We start from the raw sequence: 15523 nt of genomic DNA, 5'->3' as shown, positions 1-15523 counted from the left end.
AGGCCAGATGGGCTCTGTTCTTGTCACGTTTTAATTACGTGGTCTCCTACCTACCCGGTTCCAAGAACATCAGGGCGGATGCCCTATCACGGCAGTACTCCGAGCTGTCCAGGGAGGAGTCGATTCCGACTTTGGTCATACCTCCGAATCAGATCCTGGCCGCCATTCGCACCAGCCTGACCTCTCCCCTGGGTGAGCAGATTTTGGCGGCTCAATCTGGTGCTCCCTCTGGGAGACCCAACGGCAGATGTTTTGTGCCTGAGGAGTTGCGCACTCGGTTGTTGCGAACCTACCATAACTCCAAGACCGCGGGGCATCCTGGAAAGAATCAGCTGTCCTGGGCTGTTTCACGTCTGTTCTGGTGGCCTTCCCTACGTTCCGACATCGCCGCATATGTAGCGGCATGCTCCGTTTGTGCCCAGAGTAAGTCCCCTCGGCACCTTCCGTTGGGCCTTCTGCAACCCATAGCCACCGGGGAGCGCCCATGGTCACACCTGGGGATGGATTTCATTGTGGACCTCCCTGCATCCCGAGGCCATACGGTCATTCTCATGATTGTGGATCGGTTTTCCAAAATGTGCCACTGTGTTCCTCTCAAGAAGTTACCCTCTGCACAAGAGTTGGCCACGATTTTTGCCAGGGAGGTCTTCCGGTTGCACGGTTTGCCCAAGGAGATTGTGTCGGATCGGGGGAGTCAGTTTGTGTCCAGGTTCTGGCGCGCCTTTTGCTCCCAGTTGGGGATTCATCTCTCCTTCTCCTCGGCCTACCACCCTCAGTCCAATGGGGCCGCAGAACAATCCAATCAGGCCTTGGAGCAATTCCTTCGTTGCTATGTCTCCGATCACCAAGACAATTGGGTTGACCTTCTGCCTTGGGCTGAGTTTGCCAGGAACACGGCGGTGAACTCTTCCTCTGGGACGTCTCCCTTCATGGCCCATTATGGGTTCCAACCTGCCGTGTTACCGGAGGTATTCTCTCCCCAGGATATTCCGGCTGTGGAGGATCACCTTTCCGTCCTACGTGCTTCTTGGGTACAGATCCAGAAGTCCCTTGAGGCCTCTGCACAGCGCCAGAGACTCCAGGCTGATCGCAGACGAGCGCCTGCTCCTTCCTACCAGGTCGGAGACCGTGTATGGTTGTCCACCCGCAACCTCAACCTTCGAGTGCCCCATCCCAAGCTGGCGCCTCGCTTTGTTGGTCCCTTCCGAGTGCTTCGCAGGGTAAACCCGGTAGCCTATGCCCTTGCGCTTCCTCCTGGCATGCGGATCTCTAACGTGTTTCATGTCTCCCTGTTGAAGCCACTGGTGTGTAATCGTTTCACTTCCTCGGTTCCTCGGCCTCGTCCGGTCCGAGTGGGCAATCATGAGGAGTATGAGGTGAGCAATATCCTGGACTCACGCCTGGTCCGCGGTCGGGTGCAGTTTTTGGTCCATTGGCGTGGTTATGGTCCAGAGGAGCGTTCCTGGGTTCCCTCCGCAGATGTCCATGCTCCTGCCTTGCTCCGAGCCTTCCACGCACGCTTCCCTCAGAAACCGTTTTTTGCTCCGCGGAGGAGGGGCCCTTGAGGGGGAGGTACTGTCATGGTCTTACCTTCTTGTTGTTCTCCTTCGTTTGACATGTGCTGGCGGCCATCTTGGTTTCTGGGTTTCTTGTAGCCTTCCACCCTGCGGCTCCTCCTTCCCACTGGGAGGAGCTGGATGCCTAGCTCATATATATAGGAGGTCTGTGGCTTCAGTTCCTTGCTTGGTCCTCCTGTGTTCACATGCTTCTAAGACTGCTGCTGCTTCTGGTTCCTGATCCTGGCTTCGTCTGACTACCCTGCTGGTTCCTGATCCTGCCTTCGTCTGACTAACCTGCTGGTTCCTGATCCTGGCTTCGTCTGACTACCCTGCTGGTTCCTGATCCTGGCTTCGTCTGACTACCCTTCTGGTTCCTGATCTCTGGCCTCTCAAAGACTCTGCTTCGGTTTCACCATTCGTTTGGACTTTTGCTTTACAGCTTTATTTTCAATAAAGCCTTCTTATTTTCACTTATATCTTGTTGTACGTCTGGTTCATGGTTCCGTGACACCTTCCCCATAAGTAGCCGCTTCTCACTCTTGGAGGTGGGGTTTATAGATTTTCTTCCTGTCTTCTTACTAGCTGGTCGGTTGTACTCTGTGATGCTTCTGGAGTTGCCAGTTTTCTACTTTAAGCGAAGTCTTGTCTTTTCTTAATGTATTGTGTTTGTTATTTTCCCTGTTGTTTGTATCTGGGCCTGAGACAGAGACTTCCATTTGTCCATCTGGGGAGGAATGGATTGACTCTGGTCCTAACCTTATTCCATGGCCTTAGGGAAATAAGGGCCTAGGTATACTGCATATGAATATTCCTACCTTTAAGGTCTATTCATATTGATAGGTTGTTAGGGCCCGGATTAGGGTTGCTTAGGAGGTTACCTGTTCCTTCCTTAGTTTCCAGGCCCAGTTACTGTTCCCCTTCCCTCCTGTGTTCAGTGCAGAGTTTTCCCCCCACACTGACCATGACAGTCACTGTCCGCAGTGGACACTGTCTACGTAAAAAGTACACTGGATGTCACAGATATTTTTTGGATGCGCACACTTTACATAGGAGTTGTGGCGCAGCTAATGTCACTTACTGCAGCGGACACAGTCTACGGAAAAAGTACACTGGATGTCACAGATATTTTTTGGATGCGCACACTTTACACAAGAGATGTGTCACAGCTAATGTCGCTGTCTGCAGCGGCCTAACTATTGTATGATATTTAGCGCAGGATGCTCTAAAAATAGATATTGCTGCTGCCACACATAATAGTCCTTAAAAGGACTTTTGGATCTCTGAAAAGTTTTTCTATTAAAAATATTCCTATATCACTCCCTACACTGTCTGTCCCTTCCTCAGCACAGCTTTCCCTGACTAAGCCTGAGCTGAATACGTGTCATCGGGTGCTATATAGCACCCGATGACGCGTTCCGGCCAGCCAATCACTGTAATGCCAGTAACCAACATGGCTACAACATTACAGTGAGGGAAGTACTTACCTGCACATTTCTTGGCTGCTATGCAGCCAAGAAACGTGCAGGGAGGAGACTCGAGCATTGCACTCGAGCACATGCGGTATTCGGCCGAATACCGCCATGTGCCGAGCATCGAGATGCTTGAGCTGAACTGGTGTTCGACCGAGCATCGATTAACATTAGTAGCCAGCCATAGGCTGGAGGATAGCTCCAGCAAACTGTCCGCAGGCTATGTGGAGGGATAGAGTAATCTTAGTAGCTGAGCCCACTAGGTAAAGGGGAAAGGAGGAGACAGGACCCACCACAGGATACAGAAACCTGGGAAAGGTGAGTAGAGCCACTGTAACACTGATGTTTGATCTATGTTCATTAAGTCTTGACCTTTGTCCAATATACAACTTCCTACATGGGCACTTCAAACAATAAATTACATTACTCATAGTGCTGGTAGGGCATGACCACACATTCAGCTTTTTTATGCAGTTTTTTTTTTTGCCAAAATCAGGTGCAGATCGCAAAAAGAGAAAGTATAAATGGCAGATACTACTATTTTTTGGAATCCACTCCTTTTGGCTTCATAAACTACATAAAAAAAACTTAAAGGCATGGCTGAGACTAGAATTCTATGCTCGGTTTCTGGGCAATATATATGCATTTTCTGGGTACTTTTGCTCATTACAGAGAGCTCTGGGTATGCATAGTATGTGTGTGGAGTATTGTAGTCCAGGCAATGTCTCACTGAGTTTCTGGGAAAGATATTCAAATTAGCTAACCCCTTATTCCCTTACGAAGCCTCACCAGCAGCGAAACATGTTGGGAGGGGTGTTTTTAGCACAGCTGACCAGACGCGGGCACATGTAATTAAGAACCGGTGTGACGCCAACCCATGTATCAATGATGGAACAGGGATAGCAATTGCAGGCAGGGAGAGAGTGTGTCGGCAGTGTGAGAATGCTGTAACGAGCCTAGCCGATACATTCAATCAAAAGATTCTAAAGCAGCCGTGCAGTATCATGATTGTGCACAGGGGTGGATTGATCATAGACCCTACAGGGAAATTACCAGGTGGGCTGATGTCTAGGGGGGCCCCTCAAGCCCTCCTCACAGCCACCAGCGGGGTACACAATGATCTGATTCTCTCCTATGCACCTGGCCAGCAGCCGCAGGTGACCTCCTGAATTCAACTGTATTCACATCTTCAGACATCCCAACCTGTAAAAACTAATTTCAAGGAGGTGTACTTTTCATTTCAGGGAGGTTTTCTTTTCTTTTTTCTTTCACAAACGTTTTATTACATTTTCCAAACATATGCAGTATCTGCACACTTTGCTCTATGGTGTGGAGGACTGGACTCATTACCCTGCCCCAAATTATCATATTTATGTATATGATTAAAGGGATTCTGTCACCACCTATAAGCCCTGTGAGCTAAACATATGCTCATGTCCAGGGCAGCATTCTGATTTCTAAGGTGGCCTTATAAAAGCTATTTGTGGTTTTATTCTGCAGAAAACAGGTTTTACTAACCTGTCAATCATTGAATTAACGTGCCCAAGCAAGGGAGGTCTGTGGATGCATGGTGCCCGGCCGCACGCATCGCCGTTTGTGCCCAGCACCGCCTTCTACTCCTCAGTGCCGCCTCTCCCTCCCTCCCCCTCCTCCCGCTTTGAGATCCCGCACGTGCGCACAGGCTCAGCCTGATGCGCCGTTGCGGACTGCTGGCATCGGCTTCTTCTTGCACTGTGCACACGCGCCGAGAAGGGGACACTGCTACAGGTTGCCGGAAAGGTTTACTGCGAGTAAACTAGAGATGGGAAGTTCGGATCTTTCACATGAATCGATTCATGAACGTCCGGGAGACTTGGTGGTACTGTAGCTTCAAACTTTTTAGTCAATGTTTTTTCATAATTAGATTGTCCTCTGGTGGTAGAGAACATATGTAATCCCTTGATTAGGATCCTAGGGATAATCAATAATAAGGTACACCATGGTCAGAATGGCCCAAAAATGGCCCTGCATCTTCAGGAAAGAGATACAGTTCAATACTTTGGTGCAGGTGGCAGTATTTTGTGCTGCTCTGTGGTATTTGGTTCTGCTGTGGAAGTACATTGCTCTGCACTATCCTAATACTGGCCCTGCCTACATATGTTGGCCCTGCCTAAATATGTTGCCTTGCCGTCTGTTAATTTGGACCCACCTGCCACTTGGGGCCACTTTTATATTTTTTTCCAGGGCTACGTTTAGTTCCCAATCTGTCCAAGGTTGTGCACAATAATAAGAGCTCACTAGGGGCTGCAAGTACATTGTCCAGCAGTAGCTGGCCTCTAAAACAGCCTTTGAGGACATTGTAGTGCTGTGGCACGTAGAGCAGCATCATATTTGAGAAAACACATGATACATTAGCAGCAGGGACACACTCCCTAGACACAGGGGGAGCGTTAAGGGCCTAAAATACTGGACCATCGCTTGTAAGTCAGCTAATTATTTTAAATCATTATTCCATTACTGGTGAGCAAATTCTTTTTGTTTTTGAAAATATATAGTAAATAAAGGTTTTAAAAATGTCAGTGAGAGGATCCCTAGTTGGAACTTTTGGGCCATTCTGACCATAGTGTACCTTATTATTGATTATCCCTAGGATCCTAATCAAGGGATTACATATGTTCTCTACCACCAGAGGACAATCTAATTATGAAAAAACATTGACTAAAAAGTTTGAAGCTACAGTACCACCAAAAATGTAGTGGATACAAAAAATAGGGGAAAATATATCTATAAAGCACAGGGTAGTCTGTATAAACATGCTAGAGATGAATAAATCAATTCAATTAATTTGGAATTCATTCTGGAATTTCCCCAAAACTGGATTCTAACAAACCCAAATATTTAGCAGTTAATTCCAAGCAAATCAAGATACAGATAGAGAGAGAAAGAGAGAGCAATCCAAACATGTAGCATTTAGCTTTCTTTCAGAAAAAATAAAATAAAATAAAAAATTTATGTTTCACAACTACAGCATAGTTTACCAGGCTTCTCAGCTAACTAGGTTAATAGATCATTCAGGACAAAAACCTTTTTTCAGAGCAAACAGAATTGGCTTCCCTAGCTGAGAGGCTTTGTAGGACCATTGAGAGGGTACTAGTTATTTTATGGAGACCACTTAGCATATGTGATGAATATTGTAGGCTAGGTTCTCTCTCTCTCTCTTATCAATAAAATATAAATAAATATATCTACTTTGGGGATTTGCTCTGGTAGACAGACTTGCGGACGAAGTACAGAGGCAATGGCAACGTCTTTAACTTAAACAGTGCAGTGTTTTATTCACACATACGTAAAGTGACAAAAAAGCAGTTTCAGGGAAAAACAGTCACCTTGAGTCTGGTGTTTGTTCACACCAGGCTGCAGCACATGTCCTTGGATGAAGCAGAAGTCCACGTGCTTTTTCCCCAAACAATATAGCAGGCCTAGTCCCGGCCCAAATGCTCAGGCTCCAACACCGATACTGACAGAGCTCCACTAACAGATGGAGGATAATCCACCCAGCTGAGACTGCTGGCTGGGTTTTTATCGCAAACCAAAACCCGGCCTGGAATGTGGGGAACAGCCACCCACCCTGCACTTTGGCTGCTCCCAGTAAGAGCCGGCCCGGATCGGCTTTACAGCCACACTAAATAATCAATAGTGTCAGTCAGCACTAGCTGCCGCTGACACTTAAAATTACCGGCTCTTACCTCACCGAGGCCAGGAACCTCGGTGACACATATCTTCCGTCAATGATGGCCCCTTGCGCTTTCCTACACTACATACAACTGACTTGCTCCTTTGATTAGAAAAACTGAGACATGATCAGAAGTATGGACATTTGTTTAGGGATATTTTTTTGTTTGCATATAGAAACAAAGAGAAGTTGGGCGCATATGAAAAAGGAATTTTTCCCTGCTTGCATTGTTAAAACTGTAGTGTGCTAGTTAAAGTTACACAATCACCATTAATTGTCATCTGTCAGCAGGTGTCTGTGTAGAAACAAACCTGTGTGTGTTATGTTTGTTCTTTTTGTAACACTAAACTTTATTAACAACAAGACATCACCTAGAGGCAGAGACTTCCACCTAGCAGTCAACCCGGTGACGTCACCGGCACTAATGGGCGGTCTTTAGTGTTGCTCTAGCCTGTAAAACAGCATAGAGAAGTGCTACAGACCGCCCATTAGTGAAGATGACGTCACCAGGAACACTGCTAGGTGGAAGCCTCTGCCTAGCAGTGTAAAAAGGCAAACAAAGCAGCTCTTGCTCTGAGCAATGCACGGCGGGGAAAGGGGGAGCATCGGACCTTAAAATCCTCTGATGCTCCACTTATACGTGCTGAATGGGTGAAAAAAAGGGTTATGTCTGGGTTCAGAGCTGATGCCTTTAAAGGACAGTAGGTAAAAAAAAAAAAGGTTAACATGATAAAGCAAGAAGAAAATACTGTGGCATGGAATTTTTTTTTTTATATGACACATTATGTATATGATTTAAAATGGCAAATGATAGAGCATGTTGGGGCAAGGGAAATGAGGAGGTGAATAGAAGAGCATTATTGCACAAAGAGGTTTATTGGATTTGTCAAATCAGAAACATTGGAACATTTTAATTTTAGTGGTTTTTTATAATCACTCTTGTACATGGGTATGAAAAGTTACTAGGTATTACAGATTGTAATTATTGCATTTATTGATGAAGTTTTTATAATATTTATTACGGTGAGATGACACTATTTAAACCCAGTTACCTCGTACCACACACATAAAATGTCACATGACGTGGGAGGAAGTCAGAATAATGATAGACTCTGCCTCTCACATGTCATGCTGAATCTTGTATGCAAAGAAAATTGGATTATAATACAAGAAAGATTGTAGATTTATCACACCCAAAGTTTCGTGAGTATGGATTATTTTACTCACTTGAAAGCGATGTGAACAGTTAGATGCTGAATTGGATTGATTGACTTAATACGGAGGGAGGTGAGACTCCTGGCAGACATTGCGTAAATTATGGTGAATGTGGGTCTGTATTCTATTTAGAAATGATTAATGTATCTGCCCTACAATGGATGACAACTCCTGAAAAGCATTCAGCATTCATGACGGGAATGTATAGTGATTACATCACAGACAGACCATCACAGTGTATTGACATCCTGGGAGAGTCGTTTACCTTAGGTAGGTTGTGATGTACATTGCAGAGGCCACACTAGAGATATACGTAGGGTTGTGCCCTGTACGTGCATACTGCACTGAAGATATAGACTGGTACAATGCAAATGTATGCACTGTATTATGTACATGTGTGCACTTTAAAGAGGCTCTATAACCCTGATCAGCCCTACGTTACCAGGCATATAGCTTGGTAGGGTTGACCGAGCTAAGTAAAACGATACCTTTCTTATGTCCTTCGGTACTACGGTTCCAGAGAAATATGAACTTTTAAAATTATGCAAATGAGCCATTTGAGCACCAGGAGAAGGGCTTATATGGTTTGATGACTGCTCCAGCAACACCCCTGGTGTTCCACTATGACGCCCCTCTGCTTCTCATCACGGTCCCCTTTCCATTAGATTGACAGTGTTAGATCTCTCTGGTCTAGTGCTGTATCCCGCGCCTGTGCACTCCCTTTGTAGAACGACGTGTGGGCACATCGTCATCTTCATCCGGACGAGGGAAGATGTACAGTGCAAACACACCGTCATGTTACTGCACCCGGAAGTGGCGGCGTGGCCTACTTCAGAGTTGCTTAGGTCTGTAGTGAAGGCACATAAGCACATGGAAGAGCATAAATAGCAGTGCTCTGTAGACCTCATGGCAGAGGATGGAAGAATGATCTTAGAGCTGCTGCTTGAAAAAGATTTAGCAATAGCATGTATTCCTGCAAATACACATCGAGTCACATTATTATGACCACCACCAGAGTATCCAGATTAACCGCCATATGCAGCTAAATGGGCTGGGAGTGACTCCATAAGGTCCTGGTAGCCACAGGTATCTGGAGCCATGCTGACTGCAGTGTATCCCACAACTGCTGGAGGGTAAACCTCAAAAATCAAATGAAACCATGATAGATGATTGTGCAATGCCTCCTGTTCGTCGACATGCCAGTTTATCCGCTGTGTAAATGGACCCATAAACTATAAGTTAATTTATTATAGTGGAGTGAAATATACCTGTGAGGCTCTTGTGCATAATTCAGTAGCGATATCAACTCCAGTGTTGCCCATTCCAATTATTAATACTTGTTTTCCATCAAACCCAATGGGTGTCTTGTATTCTCGGCAATGCAGTACTTGGCCTTTAAAATTTTCAATACCTTAAAAGAAAGAAAGGTGAAAAGGTAAACATACTTAGGGATTTTAACCCCTTGTACCTCGGGCCAGTTTTCACCCTAAGGAAAAAAGCAAAAAATATTTTTTGCAAATCTGACATGTGTCACTTTATGTGGTAATAATTTTGGAACGCTTTTACTTATGCAAGCCATCCTGAGACTGTTCGAGTGACAAATTGTACTTCACGACAATGGTAAATTTGAGTCGATATATTTTACCTTTATTTATAAAAAAAAATCCTAAATTGACCAAAAATTTGCAATTTCAAATTCTGTGCTTTTAAGACATTGATACCTCATAAAATAGTTATTACTTTACTTTTCCATATGTCTATTTCATGTTGGCATCATTTTGTAAATCTAATAAAAAAAATTTGGGATGTTAGATGGCGTACAATTTTAGATGCAGTTTATTAAAATGTTTTAAGAAAATTTTCAAAACCCAATTTTTTGTGGGTTTTTGAAATTTTGACTTCAATTTACTTCAGTTATGAAGTCACATTGTGGGGCTTACATAATAGAAACCACCCATAAATGACCCCATTTTAGAAACTACACCCCTCAAACTACACCCCTTTTTAAATATTCATTTAAAAACGTTGTTAACCCGTTTGGTGTTCCATTTTTTTCCGGGATATGGCCGGACCCCTGCATTGATCGGGTGTGCAGAGCTCTGGTGCCTGTCCCATCATCATGATGTACTATTTGGTTCAAGTCACTTCCTGCTGTGATGTACTAGTATATCATATGTCGCCAAGGGGTTCAAACCATTTAATAAATTTAAAAAAAGAATGAGAATGTTTACAAAAGAAAAGTTGCCCTACTGATCCTTCACCTCCACAGCTTTACATAAATCATAGGACACCATAGGAAAATGTAGAATGCCCCACCTCCCAAATTAGGGTACGCTAATGGGTCATAGTTAGATCTGGCATTGTTTTCTGTCACTTTAAAAAAGCTTCCATCAAATATAGTTTTTTTTTGCCACACTAAGGTATGCTGCATTTTCGGTACAGATGAGTGAATTTCTTGAAGTTTATTTCAGGTCAGATTTCGATGAATTGATCACAAGTCCAAATTGATTCTACCTAAATCAAAAGTGCTCCAGTTGTCCTTAAAATTGGTGTACAACACTCTGAGATTTCCTAAGACAGCAATATAAATGTCAGAGTGACAGCAACATACACCCACCTAAAGAATTATTAGGAACACCTGTTCTATTTCTCATTAATGCAATTATATAGTCAACCAATCACATGGCAGTTGCTTCAATGCATTTAGGGGTGTGGTCCTGGTCAAGACAATCTCCTGAACACCAAACTGAATGTCAGAATGGGAAAGAAAGGTGATTTAAGCAATTTTGAGCGTGGCATGGTTGTTGGTGCCAGACGGGCCGGTCTGAGTATTTCACAATCTGCTCAGTTACTGGGATTTTCACGCACAACCATTTCTAGGGTTTAGAAAGAATGGTGTGAAAAGGGAAAAACATCCAGTATGCGGCAGTCCTGTGGGCAAAAATGCCTTGTGGATGCTAGAGGTCAGAGGAGAATGGGCCGACTGATTCAAGCTGATAGAAGAGCAATGTTGACTGAAATAACCACTCGTTACAACCGAGGTATGCAGCAAAGCATTTGTGAAGCCACAACACGCACAACCTTGAGGCGGATGGGCTACAACAGCAGAAGACCGCACTGGGTACCACTCATCTCCACTACATATGGGAAAAAGAGGCTACAATTTGCACAAGCTCACCAAAATTGGACTGTTGAAGACTGGAAAAATGTTGCCTGGTCTGATGAGTCTCGATTTCTGTTGAGACATTCAAATGGTAGAGTCCGAATTTGGCGTAAACAGAATGAGAACATGTATCCATCCTCTGATGGCTACTTCCAGCAGGATAATGCACCATGTCACAAAGCTCGAATCATTTCAAATTGGTTTCTTGAACATGACAATGAGTTCACTGTACTAATATGGCCCCCACAGTCACCAGATCTCAACCCAATAGAGCATCTTTGGGATGTGGTGGAACGGGAGCTTTGTGCCCTGGATGTGCATCCCTCAAATCTCCATCAACTGCAAGATGCTATCCTATCAATATGGGCCAACATTTCTAAAGAATGCTATCAGCACCTTGTTGAATCAATGCCACGTAGAATTAAGGCAGTTCTGAAGGCAAAAGGGGGTCCAACACCGTATTAGTATGGTGTTCCTAATAATTATTTAGGTGAGTGTATATAGCAGGGGTACTTAACTAGTTTTATTAAAGGTCCACATACCTGGGTCTGCAGTCAGGTGAAGGTCCGAGCTGAACGTCAACAGTAAAGATGCCATGCGATCATGTGATCCATGCGCGTGGGGCGCTCTGACGTTATAGTGGAGCGCCCCGGGTAAGTCCCAGAATTAGTAATGGCCACATTAGTGCCCCAGTAAGAATAATGTCCCCATTAGTGCCCCCAGTAAGAGTAATGCCCCCATTAGTGCCCCCCTTCTCTGCTTTTGCAAAAAAAAATAAAAAAAATTGCATTCACCTGGCTGCGGTGAACATTCGCTGCTGACTGCAAGCTCAGGACCGGTGCTCCAACGTGATGACGTCTTGTAGGTCCTGTCCTGAGCTTCTAGTCAGCAGGGAGTGTTCTCCACAGCGTGAGCAAATGGAGGTGGAGGTACCGTAATTTTATTAATTTTTTTACTAGCACAAGTAGCGGTGGAGGTAACGGCTGTACTAATGGGCGTTCCATGATGGAAGCGCTCATTAGTAAGGGTACTTTCACACTTGCAGCAGGACGGATCCGACAGGCTGCTCACCCCGTCAGATCCATCTTGCCACTACTTCGCCGTGCCGCTGCTCTGTGCCCATCGACTATAATGGGGATGGGGGCAGAGCTACGGTGAGAGGCCGCCAGACTAAAAGTACTACATGTCCGACTTTTTCATCTGGCGGCCTCGCGCCGTGCACTGCCATGCTGCGCTGTAGCTCCACTCCCGCTATAGTCAATGGGGAGTGGCAGTCCGGCGAAATAGCGGCAGGACGGATCTGACAGGGTGAACAGCCTGTCGGATCCGTCCTGCCGCAAGTGTGAAAGTACCCTAACAGTCCTTACAGGAAAATTCTGGCACCGGCAAGGGAACTAAAATACCAGCCTTGCTGGTGAACTACTGGCCAGGTGGCAACCCAAGCCACAGAACAGACATATGATAGTTTTGTTCCGCATCCAATTCCCAATATTGTGGGATTGGATGCGGCCCCTTAATTACAATGGGGCCACAAGAGATGCAGACAGCACACTGTGTGCTGTCTGCATCTTTTTCCGCTCCATTGAAACTAAGGGGTCTGCATCCAATGCCCCGATAATGGGAATTGGATGCGGAACAAAACTATCATGGTTTGATGGGGCTTTATCACTTTATTTAATCAGGTTACCTTTAATTTTAAAGAAGATGGCCCAGGAGAGATGGGAACACGACACTGACTGGAGTCTTGGCAGCTGCACGCTTGACTTTTCTCAGTTCATGGGCAGTTATTTTGCGCCTTGGTTTTTCCACACGCTTCTTGCGACCCTGTTGACTATTTTGAATGAAACACTTGATTGTTCGATGATCACGCTTCAGAAGCTTTGCAATTTTAAGAGTGCTGCATCCCTCTGCAAGATATCTCACTATTTTTGACTTTTCTGAGCCTGTCAAGTCCTTCTTTTGACCCATTTTGCCAAAGGAAAGGAAGTTGCCTAATAATTATGCACACCTAATATAGGGTGTTGATGTCATTAGACCACACCCCTTCTCATTACAGAGATGCACATCACCTAATATGCTTAATTGGTAGTAGGCTTTCGAGCCTATACAGCTTGGAGTAAGACAACATGCATAAAGAGGATGATGTGGTCAAAATACTCATTTGCCTAATAATTCTGCACTCCCTGTATAGACATCAAGGTGGAATCAGCTGATGAGGGTGTAAAAGGAGTGCGCTTCTTCTTGACTCTAACATCGACCTGTAAGGCTGAGTTGATACTTCAGTTATTTGGTCATTTTTGCCCCTGTGACTGCCCAAATAAGTGAAGTATGCAGTGATTCTAAGAGCGACACTTGTCATCTGCATGTCATAAGGACAGTATTATTTCACTACCAAAGCAGACTCCCTATACGTGTTACTGCAAGGCACGGTGTTCTACGCCACTAGAAAGGCTCTCTGCGGCCAGGAAATAGCCATTTTTTTACGTAATTCGCTGCAAATTTATTCGACTCAAAGCTAATTTTTCATGTCGATACACAAGGTAGTATTGAAAGAAGCAGTGGTTTGGTCTGAACAAGTCTTGCAAAAATTCTCCCTTTTTTCTTGGAACAGCAGTATAGTATGGAGCTGATGAACAAGAAATGTGCTGCTGTGTAGGGGTTGTAGCAGCATAACAGCAGCAGCACGGTATGGAACCAGACTGATAGGAGTTGTGTTCCTGTGTCAGGGTAGTAGTAGTGGCAGTAGAGGAAGTACCAGCTGCGATGGTGGCAGCAGCAATACAGTATTGAATGTGATGGACAAGCAGACAGCAGCAGTGGCACAATTGGGCCAGTGATAAATAGCCACTATCAGCATTGGCAGATCTATTCAATGGCCCCAGCCGGAGGTGTGTGTGTGAAAAACCTCATGAATCCATGCCCCATTCATTTTGACAAATGTGATGTTTTCTACACTTGCGGAGGACAATTTTGTACGCTTAGGTGGGTGACGCCACCTGCCACGCTGAATATCCTCTCTTACAGTACACTGGAAGCAGGACAAGACATTACAGCACTACCAAATTGGGCCAGTTCCGGCCACTAATCCAATCTGCCTGCTCAGAGGTTGATGGGGTCAAGGAACAGGGTATGTGCCAAAGAAAGGGCAGAGTCTAGGTAGGACAGAATCTGATTGTTCAGGAGTAGAGTTGAGCGAACACCTGGATGTTCGGGTTCGAGAAGTTCGGCCGAACTTCCCGGAAATGTTCGGGTTCGGGATCCGAACTTCGTCCCGAACCCGAACCCCATTGAAGTCAAGGGGACCCGAACTTTTGGGCACTAAAAGGGCTGTAAAACAGCCCAGGAAAGAGCTAGAGGGCTGCAAAAGGCAGCAACATGTAGGTAAATCCCCTCCAGAAAAATGTGGATAGGGAAATGAATTAAAATAAAAATTAAAAAAATAAAAATGAACCAATATCAATTGGACAGAGGTCCCATAGCAGAGAATCTGGCTTCATGTCAGCAGAGAATCAGTCTCTTCATGTCATAGCAGAGAATCAGGCTTCACGTCACCCACCACTGGAACAGGCCACTGTCACACATTTAGGCCCCGGCACCCAGGCAGAGAAGAGAGGTCCCGTAACAGAGAATCTGGCCTGATGTCAGCACAGAATCTGTCTTCATGTCAAAGCAGAAAATCAGGCTTCACGTCACCCACCACTGGAACAGGCCACTGTCACACATTTAGGCCCCGGCACCCAGACAGAGGAGAGCGGTCCCGTAACAGAGAATCTGGCCTTATGTCAGCGCAGAATCTGTCTTCATGTCATAGCAGAGAATCAGGCTTCATGTCACCCACCACTGGAACAGGCCACTGTCACACATTTAGGCCCAGGCACCCAGGCAGAGGAGAGAGGTCCCGTAACAGAGAATCTGGCCTTATGTCAGCGCAGAATCTGTCTTCATGTCATAGCAGAGATTCAGGCTTCACGTCACCCACCACTGGAACAGGCCACTGTCACACATTTAGGCCCAGGCACCCAGGCAGAGGAGAGAGGTCCCGTAACAGAGAATCTGGCCTTATGTCAGCGCAGAATCTGTCTTCATGTCATAGCAGAGAATCAGGCTTCACGTCACCCACCACTGGAACAGGCCACTGTCACACATTTAGGCCCAGGCACCCAGGCAGAGGAGAGAGGTCCCGTAACAGAGAATCTGGCCTTATGTCAGCGCAGAATCTGTATTCATGTCATAGCAGAGAATCAGGCTTCACGTCACCCACCACTGGAACAGGCCACTGTCACACATTTAGGCCCAGGCACCCAGGCAGAGGAGAGAGGTCCCGTAACAGAGAATCTGGCCTTATGTCAGCTCAGAATCTGTATTCATGTCATAGCAGAGAATCAGGCTTCACGTCACCCACCAC

General features: G+C 45.5%; 1 protein-coding gene across 1 annotated transcript in view; it reads right to left on the bottom strand.

The window, feature by feature from the left end:
- Nucleotides 1–15523, bottom strand: part of LOC120978779 (dimethylaniline monooxygenase [N-oxide-forming] 2-like) — a 171643-nt gene that overhangs the window by 78106 nt on the left and 78014 nt on the right. The window contains exon 5 of the mRNA XM_040407123.1: nt 9224–9366. Coding sequence (XP_040263057.1) covers nt 9224–9366 — 143 coding nt within the window. The remainder of the gene's footprint in view (nt 1–9223; nt 9367–15523) is intronic.

The sequence above is a fragment of the Bufo bufo genome, chromosome 9 (genome assembly GCF_905171765.1).
Source record: "Bufo bufo chromosome 9, aBufBuf1.1, whole genome shotgun sequence".
NCBI lineage: Eukaryota > Metazoa > Chordata > Amphibia > Anura > Bufonidae > Bufo > Bufo bufo.
Note: the sequence above shows the minus strand (reverse complement) of the source record. Positions and strands in the feature narration are given on the sequence as shown.